General features: G+C 38.6%; 2 protein-coding genes and 2 long non-coding RNA genes across 5 annotated transcripts; 2 read left to right on the top strand and 2 right to left on the bottom strand.

The window, feature by feature from the left end:
- The first annotated feature begins 413 nt into the window (after positions 1-413).
- Positions 414-793, top strand: LOC149051174 (uncharacterized). Its single transcript, XR_016183532.1, has 2 exons — positions 414-557; positions 657-793. It is a non-coding gene; the product is annotated as an uncharacterized LOC149051174 (long non-coding RNA).
- A 2219-nt stretch (positions 794-3012) lies between these two features.
- On the top strand, positions 3013-4816 carry LOC149051173 (uncharacterized). Its single transcript, XR_016183533.1, has 3 exons — positions 3013-3631; positions 4137-4221; positions 4682-4816. It is a non-coding gene; the product is annotated as an uncharacterized LOC149051173 (long non-coding RNA).
- On the bottom strand, positions 4652-8805 carry LOC113684106 (uncharacterized). The gene is made up of 2 exons (XM_089195966.1): positions 8550-8805; positions 4652-7743 (listed from the first exon to the last, which is right to left on the bottom strand). The coding sequence occupies exons 1-2, from the start codon at positions 8618-8620 to the stop codon at positions 5703-5705; spliced, it is 2112 nt and encodes a 703-aa protein (XP_089052092.1). The 5' UTR covers positions 8621-8805; the 3' UTR covers positions 4652-5702.
- A 6374-nt stretch (positions 8806-15179) lies between these two features.
- On the bottom strand, positions 15180-22759 carry LOC113684062 (solute carrier family 75 member 1). 2 transcript variants are annotated; one of them, XM_089195965.1, is made up of 13 exons: positions 22413-22759; positions 21108-21204; positions 20453-20556; positions 19449-19607; positions 18473-18664; positions 17981-18080; positions 17316-17427; positions 16928-16983; positions 16468-16520; positions 15975-16065; positions 15626-15673; positions 15444-15533; positions 15180-15353 (listed from the first exon to the last, which is right to left on the bottom strand). In XM_089195965.1, exons 1-13 carry the CDS (start codon positions 22620-22622, stop codon positions 15322-15324), a joined length of 1344 nt encoding a protein of 447 aa, XP_089052091.1. In that variant the 5' UTR covers positions 22623-22759; the 3' UTR covers positions 15180-15321. The 2 variants fall into 2 exon arrangements, with proteins under 2 accessions (XP_089052091.1, XP_027057162.2); XM_027201361.2 differs by having other exon boundaries at positions 15180-15321.
- Positions 22760-22839: the final 80 nt, after the last annotated feature.

The raw sequence follows: 22839 nt of genomic DNA, 5'->3' as shown, positions 1-22839 counted from the left end.
CTGTTGTATCGTTTTAACGAAAACAACGCCGTAAGCACTAAAAGCCAGTTAGACTAATTTATCAGCACTGCTTTTCATCCTTGACAAATTATCGGTATGAAGCGATAAATAGATTTATTAGACACTAATTCGCTTTAAGGCGCTAATCAATCGTCTTAGTAGGGAAAAGTTTATTTGCGTGAAACGCGTCATCGGCACTGAGTAATTTCCACAATGAAATTCAGTTGCTCCGCCTACTGCAAAAGGTTTCATTCTACTTTACCATTACCCTCGTGATTCCTCCGTCAGCGATGGCCGAAACGAAAGCGCTCAACGAAGTTTTTTTACTATCTCCGCGATAACGAGTATCCGATCGATTTTCAAAACATCAGAAAAGAATTTACGTAAGAAAGCCCAAAAATCCTCTCTTGAAGATGGTGCGCTGTTTTTTCAATGGCCAGAAGAACGGTCAGCCTAAAAGATGGGCTCACAGCCGAGACGAGCAGCAGCAGATACTGAAAGCTCGTCACTCTGACAAACTCGTCGAGCACTTTGGCCGTGACAGGACGAGAGAAAAGGTTTGTACTAAATTCAGTGATGCTTCTCTTGATCTTTAAAATTGTAGTTACAATATAAATTTATCGTTCTTAACTGTTGTGTACCTGTTTATCTTCCAGTTTACATCTCTATACTATTGGGCTCGATTGCTGGAGGACTACAATGAAATTGTCAAGCGTTACGTTGTTTGCTAGAGAACTTCAAAGAAATTCGAAAAGCCTTCTGCCCAGCTACACCCGATTAAAGTAAAGGACACTGTGTGGCATCGTATCAGTATCGATCTGGTAGGACCTCCGATGGCTCCTGATTCACTTTAAATAAAAAAAATGGATAATATCGCTCCTGCGTACCTGTATATACTCGTATGTCAACTCGTATGTAGCTGTAGATGATCGTATGTCACTCGTATGTAGCCATATGTAGCCGTATGACACTAGTATATGGCCGTAAGTCACTCGTATGTACTCGTATGTACTCGTATGTTACTCGTATATAGCCGTATGCACTCGTATGTATCCGTCTGTCACTCGTATGTTACTCGTGGTGCTCGTGTGATGTTTTATTAGTCACAATGAGTATGCAATATTGATTTGTCCTGGTGTTATATCGTCATCTCTCTCTTCGGGTAAGCTGGTAATTGATTTAAACTATAATGGCGACAGAACATAAAAATATATATTTTCAAAGCAGAACTTTCGAAATTTCAAGCTTCCATGATAAGTGAAAACTTTTCCCAAAAAAAGTACCTGAGTGAAGCTAACCTGCTAACATTAAAGGAACTTTGGCACCATGTTGAACTTTATGTCTATCTTCATATCATTTTTGATCCGAATCAAAATCCTTAAACATACCAACTATTTTTTGAACTCTAGGCAATTAGTTGGTTGACGGCTCGATACGAGAACAGTTTTGAAATCAGCATCTCGTTAGTTTGGTTTTCTATATTAGTTATCGAGTTATACTTAGACGTAAAAAATCCATATATTGAACAGCGTCATACCCCACCCACATCAGCGGATGTTTAATCCACCTTGTTCTATTCCTGTCTCCTCTGTACACATGCCACTTAGGTGAGGCTTAAATCAGTTCTGGTGCGTACGGCCCGTCAGAAACATTAGTCAAGTTATATTTTTTTAATCGAAGATCGTTTTTGGTAAGGCTGGTCGACTGATTTGCTTCGTAAAATCTTTAGCTTTTTTTTAATTGTTTTGTTTTGTTTTTCGGTTCTTTTGTATCAGATCAGAAGACAATTTATAACCATGAAAACGCTGGCCTTTTCACTTTTACATCTGTCAACTGACTTCTTCCTCACTAAAGGACATCAATTACAGATTTTTACTGTCCATTTAATTGGCTTTTCAATTGTATTTCATACAGTTCTCTGATTTCCTTAACTATTGAAAAAAGGTCGTAACGGGCCTCATCCGTATTAAAACCGTGACTTCTACGTGTGTAATATTTTTAAGGACAGCGTCATGATAGATCGATATGGCGAAATTTTCGCAGTACAATTTTTAAAAAAAAGTCTGGCTTTCAAGGACGTTCTGTCGAAGCGGCTTAGTGCATAAAAGAAGGGTCGTTTGTTTTTGACATTAATCCAAAGCAGGTTGAGATTGTGACTTCATTCTTGGGAAAACAAGCACTAGGACGAGATTAAAAAGATTCAGATGAAATACACGATGGTGTATGGAGAACATATTATTGCATTCAATTTAAGGTTAATTGAATGGATCAACTACGCGTATATGACCTGCGATAAATAGTCATCCAAATTTTTGTATTACTCATTTTCTAATTAAAAAAATAATTATTTCTGTAACAAAAATTGTTGTTTGGAGTTATAATTAAAAACCGTCAGTTAGACAATATAATTGTCATGTTCCTTCTTTGAGTTAATTATTCACATCTCACTATCTATTTTCAGGTGTCCATTTGTTTTCGTACGGTGTTTGTCAGCTTTCTCCAATTACAAATCGAACGACAGGTTTGAATTCTGACACCATCTATCGGTTTACAGCAGTTCTATTCTAAGTTTACTAGAACATCCGTTATACATCTCACTCAAGCCGAAGACGAGAACCTTTCAACTCAGTTACGGACGTAGCTTTCTGTAATTGATGTTCATTACTCAGTCAAGGCATCAGATGCATCTAAAGCAATAAATTTGAAAATTTCGATTTAAAGTTTGAACTTCTTACTTTCTATCTTATGTGCTGGTATCACTGAAAACTTTGTTAATTAATATGGGTCAAGTTTAGTTCTGGGACTCCGTTTCCTGTTACCTGACGTAAAATCTAAACAAGTTATAGCGTAACTGACAACATGGTACGCCCCCGTTTAAGTGCCTGTTAAAGTTTGTTTCAGTATTCGTACACGCACTCGAGCCCAGCCCACACTGCGCGGGATTGTTTGCTGATTTTACACCCACGTGGTTTTTTTATAGAAGTAAGTAAATAACGTAGAAGACGCTGCTAACGATGGAAGTGTTAACCAACAATCGACGAAACAGCAAACAGAGAAAATATAAAACTTTTACATTAGCATCCTAAAAGTTTTCTATTTAGAAAATTTCCTTATCCTTTACTTAGTAGTTTGATTAAGATTTGAGCGACAATTTTTAACATCACTTTCCAAGTGATTCAAAGGAAAACCTTCCCGTACATTTTTAAAATTTCTGCAGTCAACCTCACCAAAATTTCCACATTTTGTTTTAATAGCTGATACCAATAAACTTTTTTGAGCAATTTTTAAAACTATTTTGGCGGTATGTTGGTTCTACATTTCTCGGAGTTCATTTCTTGTGTGCTTCGTTGAATAACAATTTAGTACATTACGAGCATATCATCCCATCTCACCCAAGCAGCGTGTCCAATAAGGAAATAAAAAGTAAAATGCAGTTAAAAATAGGATAAAACTGATTAAACTTCCTTTCGTGTGGGTGGGTGGGGCCAAGAGTATGCTTCACCCTACACGACTCGAGCTCTGGAATTTAATGAGCGCAAAAAGGTATAAAAATCGTTCCCAATCTCGCCAAAATTGACTTGAAACTCCCAAGCATAAAAGAACTTGGAAATCACGGCCTTGTGAGTTAAAGGTAAGAAGAGTCATAGCTTTACAGTGCATTGATACAGTGCCAATTTAAAAGTCATCTACGGTTCCCATTGTAAAATGTCCACTGTCGTTTGGTGGCGTTCTTTTTCAATCTACTCGACTCCATTTAGCCCTGCCGGCGTTTTCTGAATCGCGACTGTATTCAAACAGCATTAACACGCCAAGAGCGGAGAGAGAACACTTAGAAAGCTAGCAGTTGCTTTTATATTTTTTTAGAGGATTAGGAAGCTCCTCAATTCCCTTTTTTCAATCGCTTTTCTGAACCGTTTAACTATGAAGTGGTTAGCTCTTCATCGTACAACCAACCTAAAAACACGTTTGGTAACGAAAAAAGAAACTACCATCCTTTACTGCTAACAGTGTTATTCACTGACCCCAAATCTTGTGAACGTAAGATACGAACAAATATTTTAACTTAGCAAGTGTAGTCAGGCTTTTCGATGCTTCTACAACGTAACTTGGGTTTGTAATTATTTCTGGATAATCAGGACTCTAAAGAAAACACATTACAGAAGACAAGCGGAAAACAAGTTAGATCTTCCAGTGGAAACTACAATGGCTGTTGTTAGAGAAGTAAGGAAATACAATCATGGTTTAAAAACATAAAGTTTTAAAAGCTTACTCTTGGACCTAAAGGGCCAGTCATTTAAACAAAGTTTAGCCGTTTCGTGACAAAACCGCGTCCTAAACTAACTTGAATTTAGCTGAGTCTTTCATCTGAACATTTATTGTTGCGATCAATGTCAAGAGGACCGAAAGCTAGCAGTACAAGGACATTAATGAAAACAACCCTCTTATAGAGGATAAGAAGGCTCACTGCTTGCGTAAAACCGCGGTTTGGGTTAGTCCTCGTGTAAATGAACGACCCATGATTTTCTTCTTTTTGATTAAAAAATTAGGATAAAATATTTTGAAGAGGCCGAATTTCATTTAAGCCATGAAACAGTTTGGCTTCTCTCCGAAATTTTTGAGAGTGATGTGATTTTTAAAGCTACCAGTTTAATTATGGTTACGTATTGCATTTAATGTTCAGATACTCTTACCCATGGCCATAATATTGGGCTCCCTCGCCTTGGCTTCTCCCAAACCTGTCTTTAATAAAGAGGAAGACGAACAGCCATTCCAACATCAATTGTTTTTGTCGCAAAATGATGTCCTTGAACCCCAGGAGCGCATCATCGATGATCACGTCTGGGGTGATGAGATCGACGAATTGGTGAAGTACAGAATTGCACATAACCGTACGGCTAGAAATGCCCATGGCTGCGTTTCAAAAAGAGTGACTAAGTTTGATAAATGTAGAAACAAAATGGTGGCGGAGGTCATTTGTCGTTCATTACATCCGGTGTGTAACCACGTGATCCCTAAGCACTTTCGACCAAAGTGTGAACCAGTAATGGGCTTCTGGGAAGCCAGTTTCATTACCAAGTGTCCCCCTCTAACAATTGAATGCCAATGTGCCAGTTAATAAAGGAACTATTACACCTTGAATTAAAAGTGACCATGAACTGACGTTATAAAACAGTTATTGAATGAATATTAACAAGCTGGTCTTGTAAAAAACATCTGGTATGTTTCTTTAGAAATTAATGAATTGTGAAAAATAAAGTGAGCTAAACTTCAGCCAGTAAATTGTTTTGACTGATTCATTATAAAATAGGCTCTGGGAAAATTAACTCTTATCGTACCGATTATTAGCCCTAGAAATTGTTTTCATCTGAACTTAATTTTTTTTACTTTGTAACCTTGGTCTTCACAAGGGTCTGCAATCGTTTTCGTGAACAGGTTTGATGTTATGTATGCCTTAGGCTGTTAGAATTTTAGAATTTTGAAGAAAAGTGAATAAAAACTGTAATGTAAAGGAAAGAAGAGTTTTGTACGCTGTTCCCGTAATAAACTACTAGAAAAGGTAACCATAGACCTCATTACCATTCCAAGGATAAGATTACAAAGAAAATAAAATTTTTGCAGAAGTCAACTGTGTAAGTTTCCTTGATTATTGTGTAGCTTCAGCGTTATTTCGCGGTAAATATTCCAATAATATTCGACTAAGGTTACGGTAGCTTTAAATTTGTGGCACAAGACGAGCTGAAACGAGACAGACTTGGACAGCGGAGAACCACGCTGGTAATATCTGCATCGCCGGGCTGGTTATCCTGTGGTTTTGCAATGTAGCACAATGAAGGTAACAACATCACACCAACAGCAGTAGCAACACATTCCGTAACATCCTCCAAGTTTACTGGCAAAATTATTAGTCCCTCATCTGGATTCACAGCCATGAAAATTTCTTCGTTTCGATTAACTTGGATTAATAGCAAATGCTCCGTCTTTCGCACTTCACACCAGCCTTGCTTATTTCCAAGTCTGAAAAATTTGATCTGGACAATGTTTCGCTCTTCATCCAGGGACTGTTCGTTGGCTTGCCTCGTTCCCATGCAGACTGCCCAGTCCACTTGTCCTCTGATTAACAGGGCTGTCTCGCTGTCCGACATGCTCCTGGTGATACATTTGGATGGGTCTTCTAATGGTTCCAAAGAGCTGGGAAATACATTGTTATCGATCATTTGAGCTGAGGCAACGGTATTTCCATCACCATCAACGACTTCTAATACCATGACTCCGGCTTGCTCGGCGTTCAAAACACGGCATGTGAATGCACCATTTCCACTATAGCTGTACACTCGATAAACTGATAGTTCGCAAGGCACCCTCTGTTTCGTGAGTATTTCACGCCTAAGTACCGTTCTGGGAGTTGAAACTACATCTGCAGGATGCAAAAATTTCGCAGACTCTGGTTCTGGACTAAGAGTAAATCTGTAACTCAGTGGTTTGGGTAAGCCACATGTCTTAATGGTAATGTATGCTTTTCTATTAGCAGGACCAAACAGTGGGATGGGTATTCGGAATATGTTCTCTTCTGACTCCATTCTGATGGCAGTTTGTAAACATTCAGCTAAGTCCACAGTATGGCACAGCTTTGGAGTCTTGGAAAACAACTTCTTTTGATGGAAGGAAAGAGTGATGCTGGTTTTATCATCCGTATTAACGACAAATTGAGCAAGTGGTTGGTGATCTCCCTCAAGGATGTGACTGCCGCCTTTTAACTTCTTTTTCCAAATAGCTGTTTCATTATCAAGCTGAAGCGCGAAGGAAAATTTTTTGTCAATTTCAAAGTTTTCTATCTCAAACTTCGAAAGTTCCATTGCAAACTCAAACACTGCCAAATTATGAAGAATTGCCTTGGTTTGAAATAGAAGAGGCGGGGGACACTCACCGCGAAAGATGGCTCCAGGTCTTGTAAAAGCCATGTCGTACTTGTTCCATGTTGTTTCAGTGTCACTTTCAAGCGACAGGTGTTTGGAAATTTCCAAAGCACCAATTTTTGTTTGGGGATGTTTAAGGACATATCCAAGGAATTTCCTCGTGTCTGCTTTATATATTGAAGGGTGAAGAAGGTGCGTTTTCCAGATGAGATCAACATCACAACATGGCACCAAATTACTGTCCGGGTTCTCCTTCGTCAGGATCAAATGCTGCTTGTAACGTCGCAAGGAGGACATGAGAAAGAATGAGTCTCTATAATGAGGAAAAGAGGTGTTGTGGTATAGGTTTCGTAGACGACAACAAGCCTCTTGTAAATCGCACTGGAGGTTGCAAATGTACTTTGGAACGGATCTGGGAAGCTGTTCTAGATCCACCTCGAAAGGTTCTGTAGGATAAGCTTTCTCCCAAAGTGTTCGTGCTCTAAATAGGGCTTCTTCTCTCTCAAATTCGGTGCTTATTCGATGATCGACTTCTCTGGAAACAATGTTTCTGCAGTCCTCTTCATAAACATCCCCATTCAAAATGTGCGTTTGCCACACCCATTCTACATCTAGTGGAGCCTGGAGTTCTCTTCCATTGACGTTGGCGCTCTTGAACAGGGGTAGCCATAACATCTCATACCTTCTTATAGCGTTTTTGAAAAGTGAACCTTCAAATAGGTTTGGATAATGGTCTACAACCCTCAGAAACTGGAGTTCATTCAGAACTGCATCCACAAAGTCGATCTGGGAGGAAAGATCCACTTCACATATACTAAGGCTCATTTTCCTGCGGTAAGTTTACGAAGACATAGGATGAGTTACAAGACAAGCGATAGATAACGTCGAGACTAGATGTCTTTCCATTTACAGAAACGTAGAGATAACGCATTCATTTACACAAACGTTTTGGACCATATTATCTTCTTATTTTTTAGAGCCATGATTAGAGGACTACGCAATATCACTTTGCTGCCTTCCAAAGCAGGCCTGCTTTCAAAGAAATACTCTCAGGATTCTCTGAAAGTACGGCCTCCCCCAGCTTGGGCCACTGCTCAAGACGCGGGACATGAGATTGGCTGTCACGCAAGTGTTGACTGAACAAAACCTCGTTATACTAAAGGAACCTTGTGTATTTCCACAAATATGGAACAAAATGATTAATATTCCCATGACATATAATGAAATCCATGTTAGATAGAGCTATTGTATAAATGTAAAGAATTCTAAAGCGCTGGTTGCTCTTGAAAGAAGGTCAAAATGTTAGGCATTTGTGAACCTTGATCATATTCCAATGAAATGAACAATTCCTAATTATTATCACTCGCTTCTATCGTCAACTACCGTCCTTGGTAGCTCTAGAACAAAGACAAAATATCGAAGACATTTTTTTCTACAAAAAACGGTCGAAATTGTTTAATTTGCACTTATCCAAAGTGTAGAATTTGTCTCGGGAAGCTGTCATGTCCCAACATGTCAGGTCGGATAGGTTTCAAGAAGAAATACTGGTTATTTGACTGCAAGGTTATATGTATCAGATCACTGTCCACACTTTCCTTTCACAAATTACCCAAACAATACTGTGGATGGGCTTACCTTGAAATACTCAGGAAAAGTACGACAAACACTGATGAGTGCTTTGGTTTGAATTTTAAGAACCTTATCATTCCCCTTCGTTCATCGTCGGAAATCTGAGAAGCTAATATTTAACGCAAAAGTCACGCAAGGACGCGAATGTTGAAATCCCTTCTCTCCCTTCCGTTTCTCCTTGCGGAGGGAGGGAGGGAGGGAGGGAGGGCACGGCTACACGTATGCTATGCAAACCATCGGCTTGAAATTAATCCCTGTGAGCGAAGCGCGATTGTGTTACATGGCGCTATAGGTGCATATTTACACTACCCACTCCCCCAGTGCAGCAAAATTGTCACTCCCATAATTTTCTCGATCAGTTACGAGCTTTCCCGCCTCCCTTAGGCCAAAGTCCCTCAGTACTACCAATTACTCAGGACCTTTGTTTGGAAAGTTGACCCGGAACAATGGGCCATTTCTTGATAAGGAAGTGGTTCGCATTATCCTCGTACTATGAGCCATCTGTTGCCTTGTTGTTACTCGCCCCTAATTCGGTCCTCCCTCTTTTATTTTATTCCCATGCCTCATGTTACAGGGGAGAGACACCGATAATAGTGAGCACCATTGCATTTTCAGAAGATACTTCCCACCTTCCTGTTTGCTTCTTAACAACCTATTCATCCATCTTACAATATGAATTTAGTAAGCGCGCCAATCATTTTAACATCCTGAATGGTAGACATATCCTGTTTTTGCAGGATAACTCGCGCAGCCTGCCTTTTTCATCACCTTGTAACTTGTTTCATTCCTGAAGTGTAAGCATGCAGAGGATTCATGGACAACCTCACCAACTTCTCGAAGCAACAATTCCAAGGATAATTAAAGATGGTAGGGCAAGAATCGGCCGAAGTAAATATGACCAAAAATCTAGAAGTTATGAAGAAGTTATCATTCCAAGATATGAGCCAAGAATGGCACATGTTCAACCCAATGACAAGAAGAATGATAACATCATGAGATTTCGATTGAGGGTTTAAAAATTACTTATTTATTTTTAAACAACAAAATCGTACTGAATATAAAGACTGCACCAATTTAGTCTCGGTACAGGTTAAATATTGTTAAAGGCATGTTTTTGCCATTACATTTGTATAAAAATATTTTCTTACAAGGACAACGAAATTTTTTGATCACCTAAGTTCACAATTCAAGAGGTCTTACTGTCATATTACGTCATACCACGCGCTCCCATCGGATCTGTGGGAAAAAACGTGGTATCGGACCCGCCATTTTGATTTCGCCCATGTTGTCATGTAGTAGCCGTTGCGTTATTGAATAAAGAGTTTAAATGGAAAATTGTGACATGGATGTCGGAAGTGGGATAGATTTACACCAATAGAGGAATTCTCACCGCTAGAACAACCAAGAAAACCGGTACGTACGATTTTACAGTGTTTACTACAAAGTCCTGTCTTATCGTGCAATTTAGCCAAAAATGAGCGACTTGGTTGGGTTTGAAGTACCAAAAATGGACTGGACCCCTGGCCCAGATTTATTAACTAGATTCAAGAGATTCCGCCAAAAGTGTGAACTGCTACTTGATGGACCGTTAAAAGCCCGAGACGGCACTCAAAAATGCAAATATGTGCTGCTATGGTCAGGCGATTACGGAATAGACTTATTTAACACTTGGTCGCTAACCGAAGACCAACAAAAAGACCTGAAAGAATACTGGAAAAGATTCGAAGACCATGTTAAACCACAAGCAAACCATATCTTGAACAGATATTATCTACGAGGTCTGAAACAGAATAATCGTCCCCTAGCCACCTTCCTGACTGAAGCAAGGCTACTCATACAGAGCTCAGGTTACCCACCTGACTTACATGACGAACTCATGCGTGACACATTAGTTTTCGGCACCGATTCGGAAGAGGTCAGACGAAAATGCATTGCCCGCGGTAATGAATTAACCTTTGCAAGGGCAAAAGAAATTGCACGAACTGATGAGGCTACCCAGATGCAATTAAAAGCAATGAGTGACACTACAAACCCAAAGCAAGAAGAAGGGGAAGTCAATGCAATCAGCAGAGGAAACAAGCCCAGAAACCAGCCCCACCAAAGGTACACCAGTGGTAGAGGAAACAGACGACGTGACAACAACCTAAGACAGTGCTACAGATGTGGAGACACACCACACACCAAAGACCAGCAGTGCCCAGCCACTGGAGTAGAATGCTTCAACTGCAACAAACGCGGTCATTTTAGCAAAGTTTGCAAGTCTAAAACAAGGTCAGATGTGATGACCCTACAAAAAGAACAACCTGATGGTGTAACAAGTGAATGCACAAGCTACGACAAAGTCTTCCTGGGAACACTAGAAGCCCGAGACAGCCCCAGTACCTCAATGATCGCAAGCATTGAACAAAAAGAAAAACAACGCACCAAAGTCATGACTGAAATACAAGTCACGGTAGACCCCCATGATACACACCTGATACCTATTATCTGCAAGGTCGACACTGGTGCAGAAGTTAATGTCATCTCCAAAGACGACTATGACAGACTCAACCGCAGTTCCCAGCAGATACCCCTTGGCCCAACACACCACAGGATTACTGCGTATGGAGGCCACGCCATCAAGACCCTTGGAACCTGTCCACTATACGTCCATCAAAATGGCAGCATTAAAGAAGTCGTTTTCAATGTTACTGACGTACCAGGACCTACAATGCTTGGCTGTAAAACCTGCGAGGAACTTGAGCTGGTAAAATTTAATTGCAGCCTAGAAACCTCCAAAGAAGACAAAGAGACCCGCCTTAAAGAACACAGACCATGCAAACCGCACCAAAGGACCAGCAGATACCCTAGCCGTCTAGACACTGAAACATACCCCCCACTGGACAGGATAACCTTCTTCAACAACTTCGGAGACTGCTTTGAAGGCCTGGGAACCTTCAATATGAAACCTTATCACATCACCCTAGACTCCAATGCTGAACCTGTCATCCACGCACCACGTACCGTACCAGTACACCTTCGAGACATGTTTAGAAAGGAAATCAACACCATGGTAGAACTTGGAGTGCTCATACCCGTAAGCGAACCCACAGACTGGGTTAATAGCGTCGTCCTCTCTGAAACAACCAACGGCAAAGGAGAAGTCACCAAAATCAGAGTCTGCCTCGATCCACGTGACCTAAATAAGGCAATAAAACGCGAACACTACTACACCAAAACAATTGATGAGGTAGTCACACAGCTTAGTGGTGCCAAATTCTTTAGTGTAGTTGATGCCAAAAAGGGCTACTGGCATGTACCATTAGACGAAGCCAGCTCCTACCTGACTACTTTCAACACCCCGTTCGGGAGATACCGTTTCACCCGGCTCCCCTTTGGCCTTATTGTATCACAAGATGTGTTCCAGAAACACTTAGATTCAGCACTGGAGGGCCTGAAAGGAGTCACCGGCATTGCAGACGATACATTCATATACGGAGCTACAGAGGAAGAGCACGATGCGAACATGGTAAACCTCATGATCAGATCCAGGGAAAGGGGAATCAAATTCAACAAAGACAAAGTACAGCTCAAATGTCAGGAAGTCAGCTTTTTCGGCCACAAATGGACCCAGGATGGAATCAAACCAGATGACAGTAAGATATCTGCAATCCAGAAGATGACCCCACCTGAGAACCGCAAAGACCTCCAAAGCTTCTTAGGCCTCGTAAACTACCTTACAAGATACTCAGGGCGATTGGCTAGCCTCACAGCACCACTGCGAGAACTTACCAAGAAGGACACCGCATATGTATGGGGACCTGAACACGACGACTCATTCAACCAAGTCAAACAGGAAATCACATCAATGGGAGTCCTCAGATACTTTGACCCAAACATCGAGTCTGTCATTCAAACTGACGCTTCCCAGAAAGGAGTAGGCGCCGTCCTTTTGCAGCAGGGGCAACCTGTATGCTATGCCTCCAAAGCACTTACAGACACAGAAAAAAACTACAGCAACATTGAGAGAGAAACACTTGGTGTAGTATGGGGCCTAGAGAGATTTAACTACTACATTTTTGGGAAGCACTGTACAGTAAACACTGACCATAAACCTCTTGAGGCGATTTTCAAGAAGCGACTGTCCAGTTGCCCACCTAGATTACAGAGGTTCTTGATGAGAGCCCTGAAATACGACGTTACGGTCAACTACGTAAAAGGTCCTGATGTACCAATAGCCGACGCTCTCTCAAGAGTCAGCCCCCAGCCTACCCCTAGCAGCAGTCAACTTTCAGAGATATATGTCCACCACGTCACACAACATCTCCCTGCAACTCCAACGAAGCTACAACAGATCCGTGACGAAACAGGGAGGGATCCTGTATTGTCTCTGTTAAAAGAAATGGTCTTTGAAGGATGGCCACAGAAAAGAGAAGAGTGCCCCCAACTGCTACATGGCTATTGGAATTTCAGAGAAGAGCTGACCATCGAGGACGGCTTAGTACTAAAAGGAGACCGCATCGTGATACCTCCTACTCTCAGACCTGAAATCCTGAACATCATACACCAAGGCCACCTAGGGCAAGAGAAATGCCTTTTACGAGCACGTACATCCGTTTTCTGGCCTGGAATTACAAAGGAAATCATCAACCAAGTTAACCAGTGCGAACCCTGCCAGAAATACCAAAATAAAGCAAGGAAAGAGCCAATACTACAGCCAGAACCGCCACACCGACCATGGGAAAGACTCAGCTCGGACTTGTTCGAATTTAGAGGGCAGCAATACCTCCTGTTGACAGATCAATACAGCAGATTTCCTGTCATCAGGAGACTAACAAGCACCACGTCATCTGCAGTTATCAACCACCTGAAGAGCATCTTTGCAGAACACGGCATCCCTACGCAGTTGACGACCGACAACGGACCGCAGTACAGTTCGGCAGAATTCAAGCATTTTATGAACGTCTACGGGGTAGAACACATTACTAGCTCCCCCCTATACCCCCAATCCAACGGGTTTGCTGAGCGAATGGTCCAGACCGTGGAAAACATTCTCCAAAAGTGCGATGAAAATAAAGAGGACCCGTACCTTGCTCTCCTATCATACCGGGCCACTCCCTTGGATCACCAGCTGAAATCCCCAGCAGAACTGCTCACCAACAGAAAATTTAAAACTAGATTACCAGCATGCCATAGAGTCCTCCTCAACCACTCTCACCATGAGGTCATGAAAAGTAAGCTCATAGCCCGTCAGGAGAAACAAGCCCACTATTACAACCAGCATTCAGGACCACCCAAAAAGCCATTCGAAGCTGACCAACCCATCCGCACGTACAACCACCACTCACAAACCTGGGAACCTGGCACTATTGTAAAACCCGCCAAACAGCCAAGATCTTACATCATCAGATCCAGCAGTACAGGTACCACCTATCGAAGAACACGGGCCCAACTGAAACCAGACACAACTGCAGTGAGGGGAACACAATGCCAGCGGGTGGAAACCCCAGTATACCAAGGTTCTGAGATACCTCAGCAGACAACTAGTCTTGCCCCAGTCAGTCACACACAGACATCGCACAAAAACGGTGCAGCCCCCAGACCAGGATCTGGCGAAACAGTGCCACTGAACAACATCCCCCAGGGACCCTCAGATATAGCTGGAGGATATGTGACCAGATCTGGGAGGACTGTGACACCTGCACAAAGGCTGGATCTATAACAGTAGAGACACTAAAGAATAGACTTATAAGTATAAGCACAGGAGGGATATCCTTTCAACCAGTATTGTAATGTTCTGGAGATATGATAAGTTCCATTTTTTTTTGTCGTTATTATTATTATTACATCGGTAGAAAGGGGGATGTCATATTACGTCATACCACGCGCTCCCATCGGATCTGTGGGAAAAAACGTGGTATCGGACCCGCCATTTTGATTTCGCCCATGTTGTCATGTAGTAGCCGTTGCGTTATTGAATAAAGAGTTTAAATGGAAAATTGTGACACTTACTATCCTAATACTGGAAGCCAGCTGTTCTGGGCGTCTTTTCCGCGCCACATCCCACCTGGCACGCATGCTCTACTCTTTTAGATTTGCTTTTATCTTTATAACCTTTAATTCATTTTAAAATACATATATTGTGAAAATTAGTCAGTTGTGAACAGAATTAAGGTGCATCTCCAAGATAAAGAAATCGATAATTCATGACAGGTTGGACAACAAACAGAATAACTCACGCATTTCCAAATTTGCCTCTCGATAATTTTATATATATTTGATGCACATGAGACTCAAATAGTGAACTTGAACCTGTTCTTGGCTAAACTGCACAATACCCTGCCACCCATTTACATGTCATTGAATAGCTTCTACTGTGTTGAGCCTCGTTCTCGAAAGCCTCACAACACATCTAAATGAGGTGGACCAAAGTGGCAAGGTATTCTGCAGTTACTCCTTGTTCTCGCTAAACTGAGAAAGAGTGGAGCCCCTAACGCTAACCTTAATGTTACTTTCCAATGAATTTCACTACCTTAAACATCAAATCGTTGGTAAGAATGAGATCCCCGTTACATTGGAGTTTAACTGTAATCTGTGTTTAAATGAAATCTACAAAAACCTTTGACCCTTTCCCTTAAATGGATTTCCCAATTTACAAAACTTATTCAACTGATCTCTTCGATTCATTTTCTTCCCTGGAAACCCATTCAAGCAGGCAGCTTCACCAAAATCCGCATGGGGATCATAAACAGCAGGGCACCAACGAAGTAACACCAAAAGGGCCCCACACTCCAGTAGACTAAAAAACACAATACAGGAAACCAATTGTACCTAAAAATTGAATGATAAATACAATACAAAAACAAACCAGGGAACAAATTGACCTAAAAAAAAAGAAAAAGTGAAGGTGCAATTACATACCTGTACAACTCACAAAGGGGCCAATGGCTCGAGCAAATGCTCCAAGAGACCTGAATATCCCCATGATTTTTCCTTTTTGGTCAGCATTACCTTGAAATAGATTTCAAATTTTGTCAAACACCAACACTAATATCAGTTAACAATGAAATCAAAGCACTGGAAGGAGGGAAATTTTTCCTCACCATGATGGGAAATCATGGTTGTCAAACATGGTACCACTGTTGCTGAACCTGAAAAAAAATGAAGAAAACTACCTTAAACTTCCTCTGAAATTTGTATGAATGACTTTGCAGATACAGTCAGATAATGAAGTGGGACAATGGAAAGAACTGATTTATTATCATTGTGATGGCCACAGGACATCCATCCAGGAGATCAGTTAAATAGACTAAAATAACCAGTAGTAAGGTAAAATGTTACTGACATAAATATTTACTTATTATATCTTTTTGTGATGCTCAGTTTTCCTCCTGGAACCAAGTTGGAATTATATGAGGACCACAACATTAATAAAAATTAAAAAGAACATACCAAATGCAAACAGTGTGAGCCCCACGTAAAGTGTGGTGATGGTCTTTGCCAAACCAACAATGACCATTGCGGGCATGATGGCTGCCATACCCTGCATGTCAACAAACAAACATAAAAGGAGAAGAGCAAATCACTATTACCATGATTGTATGTATAACTTGTGTATGTTGACTTAGAGAACCATAAGTACCATCAGATTTATATTGAGCTCAAGGTATTCTAGACTGGTTAACAAATTTATTTCATTGAAAGTGAAAGTGCAACTCTCCTTTCTAACAAAATTATATTTATTTCATTGTAACAGTGGAAGCAGACTATTTCCCTCATTAACAAATATATTTCATTGTGAAATTGAAAGCAGACAATTTCTCTCACTAACAAATTTATTTCCTTGTTACAGTGGAAGCAGGCTATTTCCCTCATTAACAAATATGTTTCATTATGAAACTGAAAGCAGGCAATTTCCCTAACTGTTGGCCAGGCATAGCTTTACCTTAAGAGCTGTTTTCTTTTCTGTACCTGGGGTTTGTCTGCGGACATAACCACCTAATTACAGAAAAATAATGAACGTAAGAAGAGTGAGCAAATGTCACTTAGTGACAGTGACCTATAAATGAACTGGTTCAAACAATTTTTAAGGGACTTAGTAATTCCTCTTCTGTCAACTATTAAACTGTATCATTCAGATTCCATTTCAAAGAACATTCATACATGAAGTGAGCAATCTACAGAAATGTTCATTAAGTTCACAAGAATAAGTAATTGCTAAGCTCATTTTTTGAGTTCACAGCAATTCTAAGACCAATCAAAATGCATATCTGACATACATTGTATCATGGTGAAGATTAAATGAGACTAGTGCTTTATACAACTAACAATGTAATATGTATTACACTTGTATCCATTAAGGATAACAGTAACATACAGTATCTTGTGTGTTCTGTTTTGCATACCTTGAACAAGTGCCATAGTAATTCCTATGAAGAAAAACATCATCCCCTGTTGCATACTGTAAAAGTAGATCAACATGATTTAAAATTTCCATCCCATGTACATCAAAATGGTAAACCTTTTTTTTAAAAAATAACATAATCTAAAAAAATAAAAGTTCCACAGACATCATGGAGTACTCATGAGTACTCCTGAAATGTTTTTCTTAAGAGTTAATAAAAATTATTACTGAGAACCAAGGTAGTTTCCTTAAATCTCACATGACTTTATGAGAAACAAAACCATGCCCAAATTGTTCATTTTTCTTTCTAGTTGGGATTGTATCTTTCCAATTTTATGCAAGATATATATTCAATAGTATTCAACACTTTCTCAGTTTCTATCACATACCTTGAATACTTGAAATTCTTGTGTGTTAAAAATGTTAATGTGAATTCAAGTCCAGAGAAGAAAAAGAGGAACAGAAAATACACCAGGCCAAGGCCACGAACTGTGTTTAAATCTATAATAGAAACAATGTCTCAGCTGTTTATTATTAAGAGGGACCTAACTTAGCTGAACTAAGATCAATGACTTCCTGTTTGTTTAACTGCTGATTAGAGATGAAGATTGAAGGAGCATCTGCTCATTAATGCATATGAAGGCCTCTGTAATCTCAGTGCTTATCTGTGCTTCCAGGCATGATATTAAATATAGTTGATGCCAAGAATTAAATAACAAAACACACTTATCAAAGGGAAATATTTTAGAAACTTAAAACAAACTCACTGAATTCAAGTCATCTCCATACAGTACTTTCACATTTTTCTCACAGAGTTTACATGAGCCATTCCTTGCTTGTACATGTACCTCAGTATGTTCAGAAATCACCTCAACACAAGTTGCCAATATTATATATACAATCAATTTTTGTGCAGCCAAGTTGAAGTTTATGGTTAGTAAGTTAAAAGGTGTGAGATCATATTACAGTTAAAGGTAGCTTTCCATCCTGTAGCTCCTCTTTATTATTTCCTTTAGATCTATGCTTGATAACTTTTCGTTGTAGTGTCATTTACCTTCCTTACTGGATTGTATATCTACAGCATCAAACTTTAGCAATGATACAGGGTTGATAAGGTGATTGGCATTTCTAAATTCAGAAACCAAAGACTTAGCCTGTGGAATAAAAATGCATGAAACAGATTTACAGATATATATATATATTTTTATATATATATATATATATATATATATATATATATATATATATATATATACACATACATACAAATAAATTTTTAGATCAGATTATTAAAGATTATCAAAACTAACTGGGAACTTAAGTTTGAAATTTAACTTAAAATTGAAATATATATCTTTCACGTTCTTCCTGTACAGCCTAAGTATTACTGACCTTGAAACTTGGCATGTGTATCATTCCCAATACCTTCTTTCTTTTAATCAATAGAATCAATTACACCTAAATCATAAGTTTTTCCACTGTTTTGAAACTCTATTTTTTGTTACTTTTAAAATGGAAAGGTAAAAAACTTTATGAAATGCATCACCCTTTTCTCTTTAGGAAGAGATTCCCTGAGGCACACATAGACAAACATCAAATCTGCTACTGTCAAAGTGATGGCAAACAGAGCTGGTAACAGATATGGGTTTCCACTTTCGAGAGATGACCTCTTAGCAAAAACAGCTCCAACAACTGGTCCAATAATGAATCCAAAGGAATATGCAATCCCCACAAGAGCCTGTTAGTAACACAAAGCTTTGTCAATACATGTATTTATGAAGTATACATATCTAACTGTATTAATTTCTGGTAGAGAAAGAGAGTGGGGGCATCAGTAGGACTGACAGGTAGAATTCAGAGGAAAAATTATGACAAGCAAATAAAAGTTAGATATAAACATTGTCAGTTTACATTATCCTTTCTGACTCTCCCTTGATACCCTCAGTTAAACTTTTTGCAATCATAAAATGAGAACAATTTTTGATCCGTGTATATACTTTTCACACTTTAGAAAAAAATTAATGAGACAAATTAGAAAAACATTCTCCAACAACATTCCCTGCTTCTTATCTTCAGCAATCTTAACATCCCAGAAAAAATATTTTTGTAATACTCTTAACAAGGTAAATTACATTTTTCAGTTTAGAACACATCTTGACTATGTGTACACATATGTAGATAACAATGTTTGAGGCTTAAATGAATGAAATATAAAATCGCTTTTCAGTGTCCCAAAAGTGCTTCCAACCTCTAAATCACTAACAATTATAATAGGTTTGCAGCTTTTCAAGCAAACCTCAATCCTATGTATTCAAAACTATGTTGTAAAACTGAATGTAGAGACAAATTATTGTAAACTAAAAGCTAGTCATTTATCCATCATTTTAAAATAAGTCAAATAAGTTTCAGCTATTTCTCAAGTCTAAGAAAAATGAAATCATGATAAAATGTCACAACTTTCTGCAAAATTTTCCATGATGTAATTATTCTTACCCTCATGAATGGAAAAAGGAACAACCTACCATTCCCTTGCCTCTATTTTTCACAGTGGTTACATCAGTAATAATAGCTGTTGAAATTGTCACATTCCCTTTACACAAACCGCCGATGATCCTGGCTATCACAAAGATGGTGAAGTTCCATGAACATGCCCATACAGCATATGAAACCAATACTCCCACCTGAAATAATTAGACATGATACTTTTTAAAATGTGTTACAGTCAACTACTATGCATAGGATATTGTATCATGAAAAGGAAGAAATACTTTATGAGCATGTTCATCTTAAAGGCATAGAATATCTAATAATTATGTTGTGTCTTTCTCCACAATGTAGTAATCAATTTTTTACCAACATCCTGCATCATCACTTGATATAATAACACAAAAAAAACTAAATGTAGAATAGAACCATCATCTGATTGTCTCAAATGACCTAATGACACTTGTACACCAAAAATTGTTGGTAGTAGCATTTTTAATAACTTTTAAACCTTGTGACATACTGAAGCCACAGCTAATGTTGAGTGTCAAAAGTTGTAAATCAAACACAGGTAATTTTTGCATGAAGCATGCAGCATGAGTTACTTCAAAATACAATTTTATGCTTGCCTTGATCCACAACAAAATCCATATTGAGAAAAAAAAGTTTCCAAAATTTTCCTTTTCAGTAGCAGGGGGGTGGGGAAGGGAATGGGGGATTGTTTACTGTACAATAAATAGACAATGCATGCCTGAGAACTGACCTGAAAGACAATTCTTCCCAATCAATTAAACAAATGTATTCTTCAAAAGGGTTTAGATTGAGCAATCCTTGTCAAATTTAGCACTAAATTCAGGGAGAAAATGTAAAGAGCAATCCAAAAGAAACAAAAAAGGGACATATAAGGATAAAAAAATTTGGAAAATTCATCATCTTGTGTCTTTCCCATAATAAATTAAGCACTTAAGATTCAAGTTCAGCTTAACAATTTAATTTTCCACTAAAACCTTTCTATTTTAAGGAAGGCCAAGGGTTTGCTCACCATACAAAGCATAAGTAGCAGTCTCCTTCCAAAAAAATCTGACATTGCACCAATCAAAGGACAACAGATAAACTGAAGAAGAGAAAACAGTGATCCAAGGAAACCTACAAAAAAAAAATAAAAGTTCCCCAAGCTAAGCTTAAATAAATATAGCCTATTATGACATTTATAAAAATTAAGAAGCAATGTAACACCCTACAGAAAATTTTCATGGAACATTTTTTAACTCTTTAGTCTCCAAGGGTGACTGACTTCTAATTTCTCTTTGCAGAATTACCCTTGAATCATAAGTAAAGGTCATGAGAATGAAGGAAATGATCCCTGACTTAAGAAACTCCTGATTCTCAAACACATTCTCCATGTCCATATCATAGGAAGAGTAAGGAGAGCAGTGTGAAGAATATGAATGTAGTCTTTGAAAAAATCTATGAGTGCTTGTATACACCAAATTGCACTCACAATCATGTTGTTACTTGTGAATAAATTAAAAGAAAAAAATGTCATAGAAAGTCAAGACAGACATAATTTTGACATTTGTAATTTGTACTCATGTTACATGAAAAATGCACCTGTTTTCAGCCAATCAGACATACCTAATTTTTGCACGTATATTATTAGCTACTAAATATTACATGTGGACAATCATGCTGCTTACCTCCAAACAGTACAACATTGAAGCGTTCAACATCTGGCATTCCTAACAGTTCTCTGAATGTATTGACTCTTTGCATGATTGCATGATATAAACTGTCCTGTAGGGATGTGAACAATGCATCAGTTATGTCATACCACAGAGAGTGGCACAAGGTGCATGTAAAATATTTTGTACAATAATGTTGCAGGCAAGCCAATTTTACAAATAATTATATTTTCTGCAATTAACTATAACCAAAGCCAATAAGCAAGAAGTGTCACTATGAAAGTAAAGCATTATAATAATGGTTTTTCTTTTTATTAACCTATGTCCTGTTGTTGATAAACTATCATTAGATGACCTGAACAAACAAACAAATTCAATTTGCACTGCTTTCACAATATTTTTGAACAGTTACATTTCTCATGCATATCTCTTAATTATCAGTAAGTCTCAAAATTCTGATGAAACTCTGAAAGTCCAGGGTAAAATTAATTTAAGAAGCGGGTTAAATCTTTCAAAAAAAAATCATCTGTAGCTCAAAATTTCCAAATGTATTCAGCAAATTTTAGCTATTTTCATGCTAAGATTTTTGAGCCAAGTTTGGATGAGGCTTGATCACTTTCTGCAATTCATCACTGTCATTGGATCTTGAAGAAAAATTTGTCTTTTAAAGTAGTTTATAGGTCATAACTGAGACGCTTGTTTCCTTTCATCAAAAACTTTTTCCCAAAGTTACCCACATGTAGATAACATTGCAACAAAAAGCTCTTTTCATTCAAAAATAAGGTGCTAACTTAAAAGAATTTGTTGACAAAATATAGCAAAAAATAATTTTTCCGCAAAGTTAGGTCAATATTAGTGGAATTTTTAATTTTTTGTTTCCGTTTTTACTCCTTTTGAATGTCACTCAAAAGATGACATTTTCATTTCTAAAACAAAGAGCAACTTGGTTTACCAATATCAAGGAACTTTTATTGTGACAGTCATGGACACTTTTTCCTCTTTCATTGTAGTAGCGATGAGAAGTTTTGAATAAATTATCAATATGTGTTTATTTCAAAACAAACAGGAAAAACCAGCCAGTCTCAAAATACAGCTGAAACTCTGTAGGTTATCGGTAAAATTCCTTAAAAAATCAGGTTAAACCTTGCAAATTGGAATTACAACAGTTATCTGTATCTCAAAATTTCCCTTCCATAACATATCTGCCCCGTAAATGTATGTGGAATGAAACTGTGAAACAAGAACTCAATAAGGACTTCATATATATATATATGCATAGATCTAACGTGCAACGTAAAAAGTGAATCAGTCCTACTTTACCTGCTTGTTGTTTGCATAGAACTCCAGTAATGATGGAAAAAGCGGTAGAATGACTGTAAAAGCTAGGAGGTCGATGAGAAGGGAGAAGAAAACAATCCATACTGTTCGATCTGATGACAAAACTTTAGAGTTTTCGGATTCATGTTTCTCTTTATCAGCTCTCTTATCTGGTAAGTTTGAAGCCCTGTTTTTGAGCGTGTTCGTCTCCATAGCGTGCTGTCGTGCCTCGCCGAAAGAAAGACTTCTGTTTCACAAGTTAACGTTTCGTTAGCATTGAAAAGGAAATGACTGTCCTCTGGTGTTTAAAGCTTTGTGTATAGTGTCTCGGTGTCACGAAAGTTTGACGTAAATCTTTGTTCAAGAGATAATAGGGTCAATTCGCCGCAAATGAGTTGTTACATATTCATAAGCAATATCAATATAAGCA

This window comes from Pocillopora damicornis, chromosome 2, assembly GCF_964200805.1.
Source record: "Pocillopora damicornis chromosome 2, jaPocDami1.2, whole genome shotgun sequence".
Lineage (NCBI taxonomy): Eukaryota > Metazoa > Cnidaria > Anthozoa > Scleractinia > Pocilloporidae > Pocillopora > Pocillopora damicornis.
Note: the sequence above shows the minus strand (reverse complement) of the source record. Positions and strands in the feature narration are given on the sequence as shown.

Coding starts and splice junctions, on each gene's coding strand:
- LOC113684106 (XM_089195966.1), bottom strand. CDS start 8,620: ATGATAAGGTTCTTAAAATTCAAACCAAAGCACTCATCAGTGTTTGTC. Junction 7,744..8,549: donor CTTTTCCTGAGTATTTCAAG/GTAAGCCCATCC, acceptor AACTTACCGCAG/GAAAATGAGCCTTAGTATAT.
- LOC113684062 (XM_027201361.2), bottom strand. CDS start 22,622: ATGGAGACGAACACGCTCAAAAACAGGGCTTCAAACTTACCAGATAAG. Junction 19,608..20,452: donor TGCTACTTATGCTTTGTATG/GTGAGCAAACCC, acceptor TAATTATTTCAG/GTGGGAGTATTGGTTTCATA. Junction 18,665..19,448: donor AAAATAGAGGCAAGGGAATG/GTAGGTTGTTCC, acceptor TGTTACTAACAG/GCTCTTGTGGGGATTGCATA.